General features: G+C 37.3%; 1 protein-coding gene across 4 annotated transcripts in view; it reads left to right on the top strand.

Moving 5' to 3' along the window:
* TBCK (TBC1 domain containing kinase) overlaps positions 1 to 19555 on the top strand; it is a 263530-nt gene that overhangs the window by 10134 nt on the left and 233841 nt on the right. For 3 of the 4 annotated variants that reach the window (XR_010345400.1, XM_012436502.2, XM_012436503.2), the window contains exon 3: positions 10886 to 10958. The exons of the other annotated variant lie outside the window; for it this stretch is intronic. Coding sequence is in view for 2 of the 3 variants with exons in the window: in XM_012436502.2 (XP_012291925.1) it covers positions 10886 to 10958 (73 nt within the window). In the remaining variant the exon portion in view is untranslated. The remainder of the gene's footprint in view (positions 1 to 10885; positions 10959 to 19555) is intronic. 4 annotated transcript variants of the gene reach the window in all.

The raw sequence follows: 19555 nt of genomic DNA on the forward strand, positions 1-19555 counted from the left end.
TTTGAGTGTTTTTGATTTGCACGTCCTAATTTTGTACTTTGCAATTTTCTCTCATGGATGATGCTATGCTCCATTCCCTACAATCTGAGCTAAGTCTTCTTCCTAAATTCTTTTATAGCTTTTAAGACATTTTATTATTTTCTATTTAATTTTTCTCCTCTGAGGATTCTGAGTTCTTGAGGATAAGGACCTTTGCTTGTGACCTCAGAGCACATAGGAAGCACTCAATAAATGTTAGTTGAATGAATGAATGAACAACTATATTTGAATGATTAATGTTTCTCAGATCTGAGAATCAGGATTTTTAATTTTCCTTTTCAGGAAAACTCTCTAGTCATAAGCATATTTCTTTAGAAACTTTAGAAGAAATATCTAACAATATATTTTATGATTGAAAGTAATGATTTTGGCAACTGTCTTCAAATGAAAAGAGAGTCAATAGATTTTTTTTTTTAACCTCCATTAGTCTTTTTATACAGGAGCCCATTTAGAGAACTAAATTAGAAAAGTTGAGCCCTATTGGTTAAAACGTCAGTGTTTGAGGAAAATGTGTACTGCATTTTTAGTAGTGTAACCATGTTCTTTCATTCTCCACTTAAAGATGCTTATGGTGGCAATATTGTCACTTATTTTAAAATTGTTTGGAAGCTTAATTGCAGGCTAAGTTTGCATTTCTTAAAATTCTTTTAAATGCATTTCAGTGAAATGTATTTAATTTTTCTAACATAAAATAATTTGTAGATATAAAAAAAACTGAAAGTTAACCCTATATAGTGGGGGATATTCCACTTTTTTCCCTATAAAAATGGCAATTTTATGTATTTCAACTTAAGATTAAAAACCCTGATAAATGCAAACTATGTTTTCTTTACAGTTTTATTGAAGAATAGACTAAACTAGGCTTTCAAGTTCCCTGGTTTATTTCTCTTAAAATACTTAGAATATTTGTGTTTTATAGACTTGAGTAGAAATATTTTTTGTAATGATGATTATTGATTGTAAAAATTTTTTGAGTGTTTTTATATATCAGATATTCTAAGTGTTTTACATATTTTAATTACATATTTTAAGTAACTTAAGTTTTGTAGTATTACTCTGTGGTAGGAACTGGTACTATCATTTTACAGGTAAGGAAATTAAGCCACAGAGCAATTAAGTCAAGTTTCACAATTAATTCATCCAAAGTCACATGAAGAAAATTAAGGAAAACTAGAATGCATTTTATTTAAAATGCATTTATATAAAATGCATTTATATAAAATGTTTTATAAAAACATTTTATTATTTTTTGAAAGATTGTACACATTGCTATACGTGTATAATAATGCAAATATTGCCAGAATTCTAATAAGAGATATTCAGTACCATAACCACTGTTGGATCTCTACCACATACCTAGTGCTTTAAATAGTTAGATGTTGTCAGGGGGCTTGATGAGAGACATGGGAAAGAGGGTGGTAAAAAAAAAAACTTAATTATCTAGCAGATGATGAAAAATATTTGATTTTTCATATTGACATATCAGTATATACACACAGATGTGTTAAAGTATACATTATTTGAGACTTGCACAAGGTTGCCTTTGATTGATTGATTCTGCAAATATTAGTAAATGCCTGTCACGTTTGGCTTAATCTTTTAAGCAAGAGCATGGGTGGTGTCATGTCGAGGCCTTAAGGGTCTCTCTTCATAGGGAACAAATTTGAAGGTCAGAGCTGATAGAAAGCTAGCTTTGAAGCAAAAGGTATAAAGACGCTGATGAGTTGAAGATTTATTTATTTATTTTTGTTATTGTACTTAAGATTCTGGGGTACATGTGCAGATCATGCAGGATTGTTGCATAGGTGCATATGGCAATGTGGTTTGTTGCCTCCATCCCCCTGTCACCTATATCTGGCATTTCTCCCCATGTTATCCCTCTCCAGCCTCCCCACCCCACCACTGTCCCTCCCCTGGCCCCCCAAACTGACCTCAGTGTGTGATGTTCCCCTCCCTGTGCCCCTGTGTTCTTGTTGTTCAACACCTACCTATGAGTGAGAACATGCAGTGTTTGAGTTTCTGTTCTTCTGTCAGTTAGCTGAGAATGATGGTTTCCAGGTTCATCTATGTCCTTACAAAGGACATGAACTCATCATTTTTTATGGCTGCATAGTATTCCATGGTGTATATGTGCCACATTTTCCTTGTCCAGTCTATCTTGGTTCCAGGTCTTTGCTATCATAAACAGTGCTGCTATGAACATACGTGTGCATGTGTCTTTATAATAGAACAATTTATAATCCTTTGGATATATTCCCAGTAATGGGATTGCTGGGTCAAATGGAATTTCTATTTCTAGGTCCTTGCGGAATCACTACATTGTCTTCCACAATGGTTGAACTAATTTACACTCCCACCAAAAATAGGAACACCAAAAGTGTTCCTATTTCTCCACATCCTCTCCAGCATCTGTTGTCTCCAGATTCTTTAATGATCGCCATTCTAACTGGCGTGAGATGGTATCTCAATGTGGTTTTGATTTGCATTTTTCTAATGACCAGTGATGATGAGCATTTTTTCATATATTTGTTAGCCTCATATAGGTCTTCTTTTGTAAAGTGTCTGTTCATATCCTTTGCCCACTTGTGGATGGGTTTGTTTGTTTTTTCTTATAAATCTGTTTAAGTTCTTTGTAGATTCTGGATATTAGCCCTTTGTCAGATGTGTAGATTGCAAAAATTTTTTCCCATTCTGTTGGTTGCCGGTTCACTCTAATGATTGTTTCTTTTGCTGTACAGAATCTGTGGAGTTTAATTAGGTCCCATTTGTCTATTTTGGCTTTTGTTGCCAATGCTTTTGGTGTTTTAGTCATAAAGTCCTTGTCTATGCCTATGTCCTGAGTGGTATTGCCTAGGTTTTCTTTTTCATTTTTTATTGCATCTATTTGATTCTTCTCCTTTTTCTTTTTTATTAATCTGTCTAGTGGTCTGTCTATATTGTTGATCTTTTTAAAAAACCAGCTCCTGGATTTATTGATACTTTGAAGGGTTTTTTGTGTCTCTGTCTCCTCCAGTTCTACTCTGATCTTAGTTATTTCCTGTCTTCTGCTAGCTTTTGAGTTTTTTTTTTATTTCGTTCCTCTGTCTCTTTCAATTTTGATGATAGGGTATCGATTTTGGATCTTTCCTCGCTTCTCATGTGGGCATTTATTACTATAAATTTCTCCCTAGACAATCCTTTAAATGTGTCCGAGAGATTTTGGTATGTTGTGTCTTCGTTCTTGTTGATCTCAAAGAACATCTTTATTTCTGTCTTCATTTCATTGTTTATCCCGTCAACATTCAGGAGCCAGTTGTTCAGTTTCCATGAATTTGTACGGTTCTGAGTGAGTTTCTTAATCCTGAGTTCTAATTTGATAGCTCTGTGTTTTGAGAGATTGTTTGTTATGATTTCCATTCTTTTGCATTTGCTCAGGAGTGATTTACTTCCAATTATGTGATCAATTTTAGAGTAGGTGCAATGTGGTGCTGAAAAGAATGTATATTCTGTGGATTTGGGGTAGAGATTTCCGTAGATGTCTATTAGGTCCCCTTGGTCCAGATCTGAGTTCAAGTCCTGGATATCCTTGTTAATTTTCTGTCTCGTTGATCTGTCTAATCTTGACAATGGGGTGTTAAACTCTCCCACTGTTATTGTGTGGGAGTCTAAGTCTCTTTGTAGGTCGTTAAGATCTTGCTTTTTGTATCTGGGTGCTCCTGTATTGGGTGTGTACATATTTAGGATCATTAGCTCTTCTTGTTGCCTTGATCCTTTTACCATTATGTAATGCCCTTCTTTGTCTCTCTTGATCTTTGTTGGTTTAAAGTCTAATTTATCACAGACTAGGATCACAACTCCTGTCTTTTTTTGCTCTCCATTTGCTTGATAAATCTTCCTTTATCCCTTTAGTTTGAGCTTACGTATGTCCTTGCACGTGAGATAGGTTTCCTGAATACAGCACACTGATGGATCTTGATTTTTTATCCAATTTGCCAGTCTGTGTCTTTTGATTGGGGCATTTACCCCATTTACATTTAGGGTTAATATTGTTGCGTGTGAATTTGATGCTGCCATTTTGATGTTAGCTGGATGTTTTGCCTGTTAGTTGATGCATTTTCTTAATTGGTGTTGATGTTCTTTACCATTTGGTATGTTTTCGGAGTGGCTGGTACTGGTTGTTCCTTTCGTTGTTTAGCGCTTCTTTCAGGAGCTCTTGTAAGGCAGGCCTGGTGGTGACAAAATCTCTCAACAATTGCTTGTCTGTAAAGGATTTTCTTTCTCCTTCGCTTGTGAAGCTTAGTTTGGCTGGATATGAAATTCTAGGTTGAAAGTTCTTTTCTTTAAGGATGTTGAATATTGGCCCCCACTCTCTTCTGGCTTGTAGGGTTTTTGCTGAGAGATCCACTGTGAGTCTGATGGGCTTCCCTTTGTGGGTAACCTGACCTTTCTATCTGGCTGCCCTTAGCATTTTTTCCTTTATTTCAACCCTGGTGAATCTGACAATTATGTGCCTTGGGGTTGTTCTTCTTGAGGAATATCTTTGTGGTATTTTCTGTATTTCCAGGACTTGAATGGTGGCCTGGCTTGCTAGGTTGGGGAAGTTCTCCTGGATAATATCCTGAAGAGTGTTTTCCAGCTTGGATTCATTCTCTTCGTCACATTCAGGTACACCTATCAAACGTAGATTAGGTCTTTTCACATAATCCCATATTTCTCGGAGGCTTTGTTCATTTCTTTTCAATCTTTTTTCACTATTCTTGTCCTCTTGTTTTATTTCATTGAGTTGATCTTCAATCTCTGATATCCCTTCTTCTTCTTGATTGATTTGGCTATTGAAACTTGTGTATGTTCCATGAAGTTCTTGTGCTGTGTTTTTCAGCTCTATCAAGTTGTTTATATTCTTCTCTAAGCTGTTTATTCGCGTTAGCATTTCATCTTACCTTTTTTCAAGGTTCTTAGTTTTTTTGCATTGGGCTAACACATGATCTTTTAGGTCAGAGATGTTTGTTATTACCCAGTTTCTGAAGCCTTTTTCTTTCAATTAGTCAGATTTATTCTCCATCCAGCTATGTTCCCTATGCAATGAGGAGTTGTGATCCCTTGGAGGAGGAGAGGTGTTCTGGTTTTTGGTGCTTTCATCCTTTTTGCACTGGTTTCTTCCCATCTTCGTGGCTTTATCTACCTGTGGTCTTTGTAGTTGGTGACTTTCGGATGGGATCCCTGAGTGGATGTCCTTTTTGTTGATTTTGAAGCCATTTCTTTCTGTTTCTTAGTTTTCCTCCTAACAGTTAGATCCCTCTGCTACAGGACTGCTGGTGGTCCACTCCAGACCCTGCTTGCCTGGGGATCACCCATGGGGGCTTCAGAGCAGTACGGGTTGCTGCTGGTTTCTTCTACTGTTATCGTCGTCCCAGAAGGGTACCCGCCAGATGTCGGCCTGAGCTCTCCTTTATGAGGTGTCTCTTTGGGTATACGGGGGTCAGGGAGCTGCTTCAGGAGACATTCTGTCCCTTATAGGAGCTCTAGTGCTGTGTTGGGAGCTCCGTTGTTTCGTACAGCACTGCTGGGCAGGTACCTTTAAGTCTACTGCAGCGGAACTCATAACCGCCTGTTTTCCCAGGTGCACTGCCCTAGGAAGGTCGGGCTTTATTTTTAAGTTCCTGACACGGTACTACCTTTTTCCATAGATCCCCTCCCCAGCACAGAGATAGTCTAGTTGCAGTCTGCCAGCAGAGGCATTGCTGAGCTGCTGTGGGCTCTGCCCAACTGCTGTGTGAACTTCCTTGAGGTGTTGTTTATAGCGGTACAGTTAGAACTGCCTTGGTATTGGTAGACTGTCTCAATAGTGGCAGATGTCCTTCCCCTCACTGAGCTGGAGTATCCTGGGTCCAGCTGTGCTTGGTGTGAAACTCTCAGTCCAGAGTGTTTCAGATTGCTTGTTTTGTGGGGGTGGTACCCACCGAGCCACATCACCTGGATCCCTGTCTCAGCCCCCTCCCTTTCAGTTGAATGGGCTGCTCTGTCTCCCAGGTGTTCCAGGCGCCAGTTGAAACCGCCACCCAGATTTGTGTGAGTTTCTGTGCGCCAACCTGCGGCACTGGCTGAAACATCCTTGCTGGAAACTCCCGGCACTTTTCAGCCCGGGAATCTCTGGGTCTGTGGGCAGTGAAAACCCATTTGGAAATGGGGTGATCACTCACCCTCTGCATTGTTCTTGCTGGGAACTGCACTCTAGAGCTATTCCTATTTGGCCATCTTGGATTCCATAGTTGAAGATTTATGTAGGAACCAGTCTTTCTTGTCCACTGTGGCATTTCTTAAAGTCTGCTTTGATATACAAGTACACTGGGGTTATATCTTGATAGACCATTGCCTGATAGTATGGCCCTCCTTGTGCTAGGTGCAAATATACAAACATAAGTAACTCATTATCCTAGGTCCCAAGTCAGCTTCAGAAATAGTAGAGAAAAATACATCCACAATTATATGAAATAATATAATAGTAGTTGTTATAATAGGTGATGTAAAATGTGCTATGCTATGAGAGTACAAAGAAGAGAATGTTAATTTTGCATTGAAGAATATCAAGGCCAGGCTTGGTGACTCATACCTGTAATCCTAGCACTTTGGCAGGCTGAGGCAGGGAGAGTGCTTGATGCCAGGAGTTTGAGACCAGCCTGGCACAATAATGAGATCCTGTCCTTACAAAAAAAAAAAAAAAGTTAGCCAGGCATGGTGGCTTGTTCCTGTAGTCCTACCTTTTCAGGAGGCTGAGGCAGGAGGATCACTTGTCACAAGGAGTTTGAGGGCTGCAGTGAGTTATGATCATGATACAGGAAAGGGGTCCCAATCTAGACTCTAAGAGAAGGTTCTTGGATCTTGTGCAAGAAAGAATTCAGGGCAAGTCCATAGAGGAAAGTGAAAGCAAGTTTATTAGGAAAGTGAAGTAATAAAAGGAAGGCTACTCCATAGCCAGAGCAGCCCCAAGGGCTGCTGGTTGCCCATTTTTATGGTTATTTTTTATTGTATGCTAAACAAGGGGTGGCTTATTCATGCTTCCCTTTTAAACCATATGAGGTCACTTCTTGATGTTGCTGTGGAATTTTGTAAACTGGTGGGAGTGTTCAGATTAAATGTATAAAAAAACAGATTTAATCTGTATGCACAGATTTCACAAAGAAATGTGACTCAAGGAGGTAGTTAGAGTTAAGGCTTATATACCATCTTCACAAAGGGAGATAACATATAGAGTAGAGGGTAGACAAAGGAAAAGGGGTTTGGGATTTCTGGGAAATCCTGGATTTGAGAAGGTGACTTGGAAATGTAAGGTAAATGAGAATTATTGGCCAGGCACGGTGGCTTATGCCTGTAATCTCAACATTTTTGGAGGCCGAGGCTCAAGGATCACGAGGTCAGGAGATCGAGACCATCCTGGCTATTATGGTGAAACCCCATCTCTGCTAAAAATACACACACACACACACACACAAATTAGCCTGCTGTGGTGGTGTGCACCTGTAGTCCCAGCTACTTAGGAGGCTGAGGCAGGGGAATTGCTTGAACCCGGGAGGCAGAGATTGCAGTGAGCTAAGATTGCTCTACTACACTCTAGCTTGGCAACAGAGCAAAACTCTGCCTCAAAAAACCAAAAAGAATTATTAAGTTTGTTATATAGATTAAGAGTCATTTTCCTCTTCCTGGTATAGGAAATGGAAATTATCAAATGGAAGTTCCTTTAACCTTTACAGAGGGAGATTTATGTTCTGCTTAGAAAGAGGGAGAGCAGAGAACTAATTGCCTTCAACTCAAAAAAATCCTTATGTCAAAGGATATTTTAAAGTGGCATACTCTTATTTTCAGAGAAAGGAAACAAAGTTAGAATAAGATATGAGGTTAGTAATATTAATTTTTTTAGGTGGACTATAAATTTGATTGTATACTTCTTATAGGTCAGGGCAAAGAAGTAAATCCAGCTGCATCAAATTATTTTTATAATGAGGCAGCTTATTAAGAAATTAATTGCCAGATACCTAAATGTGGAAAAAATGTCAATTTAAAGCTTTATAATGTTTCCACAATCTGTTGTCTAGATGAACTGTTTCAACCTCACAACAACTCTGTGAGGTAGGTGCTGTTCTTTTCTTCATCTTACAGAAAAAACCTGGCATAGAGAGGTTAGACAATTTCCCTGAGGTCACATAGTTAATTAGTAGTAAAAATGGGGTTTGATCCCATACAAAATAGTCTATACGCTTAACCACTTTGTTACATGATAGGAGTTAACTGGAGAAAAGAATGGGAAAGATCATTTCAGGCAGTAGGAACCCGTGTGTAAGTGCCCTAAGGCAGGAAGCTAGAAAGCCAGAAGGAAGATCAGTGTGGCTGGAAATTGGTAAACTAAGATAAAATAACATAGGTGAAGCTAGAGAGGGAGTTCCATAATCAGACTTCTTAAGGTTTTATCACTTGGGCTTTAGTGTGAAAATATGTTGGAAAGAAATAGGAGTTAATATGAGAAGATCAGTAAAAGACTGTTGTAGTTATCTAATGAGATGATGCTGGCTGGGCCCAGATTGTGGCAGATGGAGCAAACTATATAGATTCTAGGAATATTTGAGATATAAAAATAGCAGGACCCTTTGTTTATTCGGATTTGAGAAGGGAAGATTACTGTTTAGTTTCTAGCTAGAGTAATTTGCTGGATGGTGATATCATTTACTGAAATAGTATTAAAGGAGACAGACTTTAAGAGCAAATTTTAAGTTCAGTTTTGGTTCTCTTGAGTTTCAGGTAACTTTTATATTAAAAGCCTGCAGTTCAGAAGAGAGTTTGGGGCTTGTGATAAAATTTGAGAGCTTTTCAGCCTTGGAATAGATGAGAAAACGGTAAGAAGACCCAGAATTAACAGCATTTCAATTTGGGTAGAAGAAGTAAAGATTTACAGAGGATACTGAGGGGAGGGAGCCAGATTAAGTATAAGGAAAATGGACAAAATGTTGTAAGATGAAAAGCAAAGGAATGCAGCTTCTTGTTTTGGTTTTCTGATAGTGTTACCTGTTTTTTTCTTCTGGAATTTCACTGTTGTACTAAATTGCTTGGAGCTCAACTTTGTATACTCTTTTCTTTATTGAGTAAAGAATTTGACCTTTCATTTCATGGTTTTCTTTCCTTTTTCTTTTTTTCTCATTACATGTTCTTTTAAATTTAATTTTCTTTAAATTCCTGTTAATTATTCCTGTTCAACTCTCTAGCTTCATCATTTGCTATTTCATTTTAGTCCTGTTCCTCTACAATTGGAATCTTTTATCTGAAAATGATGGTTTTCATTTACAGCATTTTTAATTTTTGTGTTTAGATTATTCTTTATAATCCCATTTCGCTAGACAGAGTAAACTTAGATATGATCCAAGATAATACTTTGCTCCTGTACTTGACATGTCTGCCTGTACACAATTGTCCATCTCTACTTCCCCATTCAAGACCATGTCTTGATCCTGTCATTACTGAGTTGTTTTATATACTAGATTTCCTACTCTGAACTTCCTGTTTCCCATCTTCTGCTATCTCTTTTTTTCTAGCTTGTCTCCTTTTTCATTTTTACCAAACCTTCTTTTTATGGTTATTATTATTTCTAGTTTCTTTGTACCTTTACATTACCTAGTCTCAGTCTATCATTGTGTTTTGTGTTAAACTTCTTCCTTATCTTACTTAGAATGAATTTTGCATAGATACTGACAACACTCGAACTTCTTTTGAACCAAACTCCTGAAATAAGCTTGTCAAATCCCCAAAAGCTTCGAAACCCAGTTGCCCTGTTCTTTTCTTCCCCTTAGATTCCTTATCAAACATCATGTTAGTGACTTGGGATAATGGATGAGACAAAAAAAAAAAGTATGGATCACCCTTAGAACTGTGTCGTCTTGTTCTTAGTTCATCTGATGGAAAATAAAAATGGCATCATAATGTTGATCATGTCCACCACTGTTTTGTATTATTTAATCTCAGCAGGCCCTATGTGTTACACACTACAGTTGACCTGTGCACAACATGGGTTAGGACTGCACATATCCACTTAAATATGCAGATTTTTTTTCAATAAATATATTGGAAAATTTTCTGGACATTTTTGACAATTTGGAAAAAACTCATGGATGAACCATGTAGCCTAGAAATATAGAAAAAAATAAGAAAAAAGGTATGTCATGAATACATATAATATATGTAGATATTATTCTATTTATGTGTTATCAGTAAGGCTTCCTGTCAAGAGTAGGCAATTAGTAGTTAAGTTTTTGGGGGTGTCAAAAGTTATAGGTGATTTTTGACTGTGTAGAGGGTTGGCACCCTTAACAACCCTCTGCGTTGTTCAAGGGTCAACAATAATTCTAGGTTGATTTTCTTTCTCTATGGTTATGATTCAGAACATTTCTTTCTTCAAGTTTCAGAATGTAATTTAAAAGATCTGTGTTTAAAACTAGACTGTCAAACAATCTGTACCTAGTCTCCCTACTTTCCCTTTCTTTCAAAATTTCTTTATATATTCATCTAATCTTTTACTTCTTTCTTCCAATCTGTGTCAGAAGAAGGATAAATTATTTTTTCCCCAAGCACAGTCTTTCCACCTGTTTTTCTTGATGTACATAAGAAAAAGTCTAGAGGAAAAAAAAATGCAAGATAAAAAAAAAGTTATTTTATTAGATGTTTATTATCCTATATACTTGGTAATAATATAGTTAATATAGAGTTTGAAAGGCACTTTAAAAATATTGTGTGTGTTATATGTTAGTATAATCAGTAGAGTATATTATTTTGTTCTTAACATGTTGTATTGATAGAATATAACAAGCGTTTGCTTTATTTTACTTAGAACGACTAGTGGTTGTGGCTGAACATTGTGAACGCAGTCTGGAAGACTTGCTTCGAGAAAGGAAACCTGTGAGGTACTGTATAGTATCAGAACAATTAAATGAAAAGCAGAACTTGGCAAATAAAAAGGCATTTTGTTTAAACTGCAGGGTTTTGGTTTCTTTTGTTACTTGTTTAATGATAAAAGTAGGTGAAAATTTTCATTTGAGGAAATTTAATTCACAGATTACATATGAATTCAGTGTTAACATAGTCCAGTGTTCATCTTTTGTGAGGTAGACATCTCTGAAATATTTGACAAAAAATTATTCAAAAGGGGATATATGAAAATTTGAAACTTTCTTAGTACTAAGCATTTCACTAGCTGAAATTAGGATTATTTTCCTGTATTTTTAGTAGAGACAGGATTTCACTATGTTAGTCAGGCTGGTCTCGTATTCCTGACCTCATGATCTGCCCACCTCGGCCTCCCAAAGTGCTGAGATTACAAGCATGAGCCACAGTGCCAGGCATGGTGGCATGCACCTGTAGTCCCAGCTACTTGGGAGGGTGAGGCAGGAGAGTCACTTGAACCCAGGAGGCAGAGGTTGTGGTGAGCCGAGATCACACCACTGCACTCCAGCCTTGGCCAAAGAGCGAGACTCAGTCTCAAACAAAAAGATTATTTTCCTGAAAGGAGCACATGGTCACTTCAGATAGGATACTTGTATTCCTAGGGACACAGTGAACTGTGTTAAATAAAGGTCACATTGAAGAGTAGGGAGAAATTTAATGATGGCTTGGGTAGAATTTAATTAAGGATGCAGTTTAAATGCAATTATTTCTAAGACTCAATAAATTTACTCTTTTGGCAAGGAAAGTATGTGATCTAAACTTTTATTACAAATATACTATTAAATGAACTTTATTAAAAATATGCTATTAAATGAACTTCACAGATTTTCTGAAGTAACCTTAAAATTATCAAAAATCTTTCTTTATGTATAAATCAAGTAGTATTAAACCAATAAAATATCTATCTTGCCATGAGTGTGTATAGAATTATAATCATCCATCCTTGTTTTGAAAAATATTGTTACTCTGATTGGTTAATAGTTTTCCATCACCACAATATTCTAGATGAAAAATCTTTTTCAAGGGAAGAAAAATATTTATCCTAATAAATGGTAATAATTTGATAGAAGCAAAACAAGTAAATTGAATAAAAATGCTATTATTGCTCTTTTAAATGATTTGGTTTTGGGTAGCATCTGGAATGAAAAATGCAGATACCATGTATATACCAGCAGTCCCTAACCTTTTTGGCACCAAGGACCGGTTTTGTGAAAGATAGCTTTTCCACGGATGGAGGGTGGAGGGATAGTTTCAGGATGATTCAAGTGCATTACCTTTATTGTGTACATTATTTCTATTATTATATTGTAATATATAATGAAGTAATTATACAACTCACTATAATGTAGAATCAGTGGGAGCCCTGGACTTGCTTTCCTGCAACTAGAAGGTTCTATCTTGGGGCGATGGGAAACAGTGACACCCAAAGTGTGTTGCTAATGTCTAGTCTGCTCTGTAATCTCGTTTTGGTTGCTGTCACTACAGAAAACCCTGCTTCACAAGGATAGGATGTTAGAAATAGAAGCAGGCTTTTCAGTGCTTTTGTGGCAATCTCAGGATATTCTGTCTTGACTTTAGTCTAGAATGTATGGAGATTTGACATTGTCTAGTTGATCCTCTTCTAGCACAGTAGAAATCAATTCACCTGACATATTCACAATTGGGTTACGGATCCATTCCTTCCCAGTTCAGGGGTCCTTTGTGGTTGGGAAGTAATAGTCAAACTCTTTTGAAAGCTGAGACAGGTGATCATGCACAATTTGGGAGAAAGAAGACCCTGGCTCAGTCTCTTTCCAAATTTCTGCTAATGTTTGAAGCATATCAAAATCCCAGTGTTCACTCATCACCCCTGTAATTCCACTTTGTCTTTGAATGCAGCCACTTTATCTGCAGACTTGAACACAGTTGTTCTCCCCTGAAGTGACAGATTGAGTTCGTTGAGCAGGTTGAATAAGTCACACAAGGAAGCAAGCTTTGTGACCCATTCTGTGTCACTGAAATGTGCTGTCAGTGGTGACTGTTTTTCTAAAAGAAATCTCTGAAGGAGATTCTTCAGAGAATCTCGTAACACAAAACTCTGGCTGGTGATCCACCTTTAGAAAGCCATCTACTTTTGTGTTTAAGAGAAGACACGTTTACTCTGTGTTCATCTCCTGACAGAGCTGCGTGAACAGGTGTGAGTTATGGGCGTATATTTCAATTAGCTTTATAATTTTAATCATATCCTGTAAAACGTTGTTAAGTTCAGGTGACATTTTTCAGCTAGCCAGCATATCTCTGTGGATGACGCAGTGCATAGACTCACATTTAGAAACAACCTCTTTGACCTGAGTAGTGAAACCAGAAAGCTGTCCAGTCATGGCAGCCACTATGTCCGTACATATACCGACGTAAAGTGACCAATTCAATTTTTCTCATACGTAATCATTCAAAGACTTAAATAGTTCTGCAGCTGTGGTGTTGGTTGGCAACAAAAGTGCACATAACATATCCTCATGAACATCCTCCTGAAAAATATATTGTACAAAAACAAGTGTTGTTGCATTGTTGTCAACATCTATAGACTTGTCAACCTGGATTGTGTACCATGATGACTCATTAATTCTGACAATTGTGCCTCGATATCCTCTGTTATTTCATCGGTTTGTCTAGTCATGGTGGTAGCTGAAAGAGAAACACATGGCCACCTTTTGAACTGCAGTCTCCTTAAAAGTTCATGACGGATGTCCTTAGCAGCAGGCAGGATCAACTCATCACCAATAGTAAAGGGCTTTTTAGCTTTAGCTATGTGGTTAATAGCTAAGAATGATGCTCTTAGTGCCAACACAACACATTTGATGAAGTCGTGGCCTTCAGTAATTACTTCTGTTCTTTGTGTTCATGTTTTTTTTTTTTTTTGGAAAAACTCCAAAGACTTGTTTTTTAATACAGGCTGCTGATTCTCCATGTGTCAAAGCAGTTTTGAAGGTTTCATGTCTTCATTGGATAGCTGATTGCCAGATATTATACAAAGCAGACTTGGAGAATGTAAATCACCTCTTGCATTGGACCTATAATTTAAATAGGACTCTTGGTATTTTCTTTTAAACGAAGGTTTCTTTTTGTTGGCAGTCTTAGAGTCTTCTCCCGTCTCATCATTGGTCTTTCCCCCTTTTTAAAGAAGGTTTCCAGCGACGTTTGTTTTTTACTCATTTTGGCTAGGCGTTAGCTTATGGGCTTACCAAAATTGTGACTGAGACAATTGTGTAGTGCTGGAAGGAGGCACAGAGGGAACTGGTAAATAAAATAATGGGCAGGCCATGTGCAGACTAAAATAAATGTTGGATTCTGACTTAAGATGCAGCTGTACAACTGAAGTACATCAACTCACTTGCCACTCTAGAGCCTGCAACCAGATGCAGCTTAATTGTCACTTGCCTCTCACTGATAGGGTTCTAATATAAGCCCACAAGCAATTGATTTATTATGGTCTCTGTGCAGTCAAACCTCTCAATCTGTATTTGCAGCCACTCCCCATCACTAGCATTACCGCCTCAGCTCTACCTCAGATGATCAAGCATTAGATTCTCATAAGAAGCCTGCAACCTTGATCCCTCACATGCATGGTTCACAGTAGGGTTCGTGCTCCTATGAGAATCAATGCTGCTGCTGATCTGACGGGAGGCAAAGAGCTCAGGTGGTAATGTGAGCAATGGCGAGCGACTGTAACTACAGATGGAGCTTCGCTGGCTTCCCTGCCTCTCAACTCTTACTGTGCAGTCCTAGGTACAGGGGCCAGGACTAGTCTGTGGCCTGGGGGTTGGGAACCTCTGATGTACACCATAGCCTTATATCTTCCTTAGAAAAATCTAATCTGACTGTAGGTAAGAAAAATAACTTTTATGTGTATTTCGAAGTAGTTTAATTTTATTTAGTAAGTGTGTTTTTTAGTTATAATTTTTATTATATCACTGATCTTTGATTTTCATTTAAAATAATATATTACCCCTTGCTCACTCATTCAAATTCACAATTTAACTTTAGGCCCCTATGGCAAAAAAAAAAATAATAAAATTGAAAACCAATTGTACCCACAGCTTTGGGTGAGAAAAAAATATTTTAGTTGAGCCTGGGTTAAATTTATTTAAAAATTTACAATGCAATATGTATGATGAAAAAGCCCTAACTAGTTAGGCAGCCTTGAGCAAGTTTCTTAATTATTTTCCTTATCTGTAACACAAGGAGTTTTACTGATCAAGAGATCATTGTAGTACAAGTTATTCTCAACTTAATGTTTTATTTAATGTGCATCGTATCTGATGATATATTGATCACTTGTCTTTTTTTTTTTTTTTTTTTTTTTTTTTTGAGACAGAGTCTCCCTCTGTTGCCCAGGCTGGAGTGCAGTGGCAGGATCTCGGCTTACTGCAACCTCTGCCTCCTGGGTTCAAGCTATTCTTCTGCCTTAGCCTCCCAAGCAGCTGGGACTACAAGTGTGTGCCACCACGCCTGGCTAATTTTTCTATTTTTAGTAGAGACCATGCTTCACTGTATTGGCTAGGCTGGTCTCAAGCTTCTGACCTTGTGATCCACCTGCCTCGGCCTCCTGGGATTATAGGCATGAGCCACCGCAGCTGGCCAATCAATTGTCTTTATAATTTGTTATATTTTCATAGACTAATACATTAACCTGCTATTGCTGTTTATTTAAATGGTAGCTTTCTTGACAGAAGAACTTGTGGTAAGTGTGCATTTAAAATTTCAGTGCTATAAAAAAGACTAAATTATAGAAACATCTATTTTATGATCCAGCAATTCCAGTCCTTGGTACAAGGCCTCCTTAAATTTTGTACTATAGTAGTTTATTTGCCTCATGCAAGTCCTAGATCTGTCTAGGTATTTATCCAAGAGAACAGAAAAAGACATGTACACCTATGCAAAAAGGTTTGCAGAAGAATGTTCCCAGAAATATTATTCATAATAGCTCTAAAATGGGTAGATCTCACATGTCCTTTGGCAGGAGAATGCATAAACATGGTACAAGTTGAGAATTTTGTATCCATAATGTTTGGGACCAGAAGTGTTACATATTTGGGATTTGTTTTCCCTAGATTTTGGATTATTTGCATTTACATAATGAGCTATGTTGTAGATGGGACTTAAGTGTAAACACAAACTTCATTTATGTTTGAATGACAGCTCATACACATAGCCTGAGTGTAATTTTTTGTAACATTTTAAATAATTTTGTGCATGAAGCAAAGTTTATACGATATTCTTATGTGTGGAATTTTCCACTTTTGGTGTCACATTGCTGCTCAAAATATTTTGGATTTTGGAACATTTTGGATTGCAGATTTTCAGATTATAGATACTCAACCTGTATGTTAATCAACAATGAAAAAGAAAGAGCTACTGGTACACACAGCACATGGATTAAAATATTATGCTGAGCAAAAGAAGCCAGACATAGAAGATTATCAGTATTTATCTAAGGTGATATAAAAACAGTGCTGCATTCTGGTAGAGAGTAAGGAATACTCTTTTTGAATCAAGAACTGATTCAAAATGGCCTTGAGGGAACTTTTTAGGGGATGGAAATTTTTACATCTTGATCAGATACTACTTATATGGTGTGTGTGTGTGTGTGTGTGTGTGTGTGTGTGTGTGTCATAAATGAAATATGCACTTAAAATGTATGCATGTTACCTACGTAAATTATACCTTATTTATTTATTTATTTGAGACGGGTCTCACTCTGTTACCTAGACTGGAGTGTAGTGGCGTGATCTTGGCTTACTGCAACCTCTATTTCCCGAGTTCAAACAATTCTCCTGCCTCAGCCTTCTGAGTAGCTGGGACTGGCGCATGCCACCATGCCTGGCTAATTTTTTGTATTTTAGTACAGACGAGGTTTCACCATGTTTCCCAGGCTGGTCATGAACTCCTGACCTCAGGCAGTCTACCTGCCTCAGCCTCCCAAAGTGCTGAAATTACATACCTTAAATTTTTTTTTTTTTAAAGACTGAGTTATTCACTTCGCTTGAGTTCTCAATCCTCCACATAGAAACAGTATTATGTTGTTAATGAAGATGTTTGATCCACTGACTTTCTTGTATTGTTGGGTTTTTTGAAAAAAATATTATGAATTAGTTATTGCTTAACAAGTTACCTCAAGACTTTGTGGCTTAAGACAACAATAAACATTTATTATCTCATATAATTTCTTTGGGTCAGAACATAGGAATAGCGTAACTAGATGGTTCTAGCTCAAGGTCTCACAAGGTTTCAGTCAAGATAACAGCTGGTCCTGTAGTCGTCTGTTATAAAAGCTTTACTAGAGGTGGGTGATCTGTTTCTGAGATGGTTCACTTATAAAGAAGGTGCTAGTTATTGACAAGAGGCTTAATTCTTTTCTGCATTGAGACCCTTTCCACAGGCCTTTTGACATTCTCACCGGCTTCTCTCAGAGTGAACCATCTAAGAGAGGAAAGAAAACAAGGTGGAAGCTGCAATGCCTTTGGTGACTTAGCATCAGCAACCACACACTATTATTCCTGCAATATCCTATTAGATTACACAGGTCAGCCATTAACTGTATTCTGTGTGGGAGAGGATTATTTAAGAATGCACATGTGAATTTCCTGAGTCAGGGCTCATTGGGGGCCATCTTGGAGGCTGGATACCACAAAAGTCTTAAGAGACCATACAAGTACTTTTGAAACAACATTCCTACAAAACAGGAGTGACATGCTAAATCAATTTTAATGCTAACCAAAAAATATCTGGAGTTCTTAAAATTATTCAATTATTAAAGTATTTGGTGTAGAAAAAAGAAAGTAGTATACACTAAGAAGAGAGGGTAGAGTATTAAGGAAATATCCAGAAGTCCCACAGGTGAAATAGGGTCTTTATGGACATAGCGATACTGTGATTAGAATTGCTGTACATCCTGAAAATTTATGTTATTCATGGTCTTGTGCTCCCAAAAATTCCAGAAGACCCCAGAGTTCCAGAGGACCCCACCAGCCACAGCTAGAACAGTCTTCTGGTCATCAGGATAGTAGTCTCTTATCTCCACATTTCCCCCTCTGCCTGTTTGTGATCCTTCTTTCACTTGGTAAAGGAACTGAGGCAAAAGAAGTTGGTGATTCAAAAGATAAATTTCCATTTTCATCATTTTACCTCAACTCCATTCCACCCCACGCTACCCCCCTGACTTTTTTCTCTTTTTGGGGGCAGGTTCTCACTCTGTCACCCAGGCTGCTAAAGTACAGTAGTTTGATCACTGCCCACTGTATCCTTGACCTCCTGGGCTCAAGTGATCCTTCCATCTCAGCCACCCTAGTAGCTGGGACCACAGGTGTGCATCACCATGCCTGCCTATTTTTTCATTTTCTGTATAGACAGGGGTCTCATTATGTTGCCTAGGCTGGTCTTGAACTCCTGGGCCCAAGCGATCCTCTTGCCTCAGCCTCCCAAGTGTTGGGATTACAGGTATAGGTATGAGCCACCATCCCCCCACCTTTTTTTTTTTTTTTTATGTTTTAGACTTTGAATTGTACTATATAAGGATACAAACAATATTGCTTTGCCAGTAAGATTAAATATTAGCTCATGAAACGTTTTATATTTCTATGCTTACCATTTTTCATCTTTGTTTTAAAGACAACAAATCTTGTAGCAATGACCATCAGTAGTTTCTTCAGTGCTTTTGCATTTGTCTTCATGAGGATAAAATACTATAAATGGAAGCACATTCTTTGAGGATGTATATGAACATGAGTAGGATTAAATGCAAAATTTATGTGATCTTTTATGCCATTTCCATTTTCTTTTTTATTTATTTTGAATAGAACATATTAGCCTTAATAGGTATTTCCATTTTTTTCCAGTGAGATGTATTTAAACATTTGTATAAATAAAGTACTATTTTTAAATTATTCTAGTAATAGACTAAAAGTCAGTATTTTCTTAGTACATTTTGGAATATGACATTCAGTACTTACTGCCTTTGAGTAGTAATGATTCTTTCAGGTTCACTTCCACATTGTTACCTGATCCATCCATCTAAATTAATTTTGCTGAGAACTATTTGAGTTTTCCACATATTTGGATTACATTAGTCTCCAATAACAAAGCAGGTATATGTGTAGAGTTGATGTGCTGCAATTTTAATTAATTCTATGACCTGTTTATAGAAAGCGAGAAGATGTTCTTAAGGTTTATAAATTAGTTCTTTATTTTACTACCAAAAGTAAGCACCTGCACCTGAAAGAAAGGCTGATGTAAACGGAAAACTTATTTAGATAGGGTTGCAACTTGACATTCGTGCCCTGTGTCTGTAACTGTTGCAAAACCATAAGCTGCCATTTGTCTGATTGTAATTTGCAGTTGATTTTCTAAATGTAAGCATCATTCAAGGCATATATCTTACTTGATATATATTTTGAAGAAAATTTTAAATCCCTGGTAAAATTGGTGGTATAAGGGACTTAGAGAAGAGTCTGTGTCAATTTGCTTTTTTTCTTGACAGATTTAATATTGAACTAAACAATATTGTACTAAAATGTTGTAG

The sequence above is a fragment of the Aotus nancymaae genome, unplaced genomic scaffold (genome assembly GCF_030222135.1).
Source record: "Aotus nancymaae isolate 86718 unplaced genomic scaffold, 86718_ANA_hifiasm-v0.15.2.pri h1tg000033l, whole genome shotgun sequence".
Taxonomy (NCBI): domain Eukaryota; kingdom Metazoa; phylum Chordata; class Mammalia; order Primates; family Aotidae; genus Aotus; species Aotus nancymaae.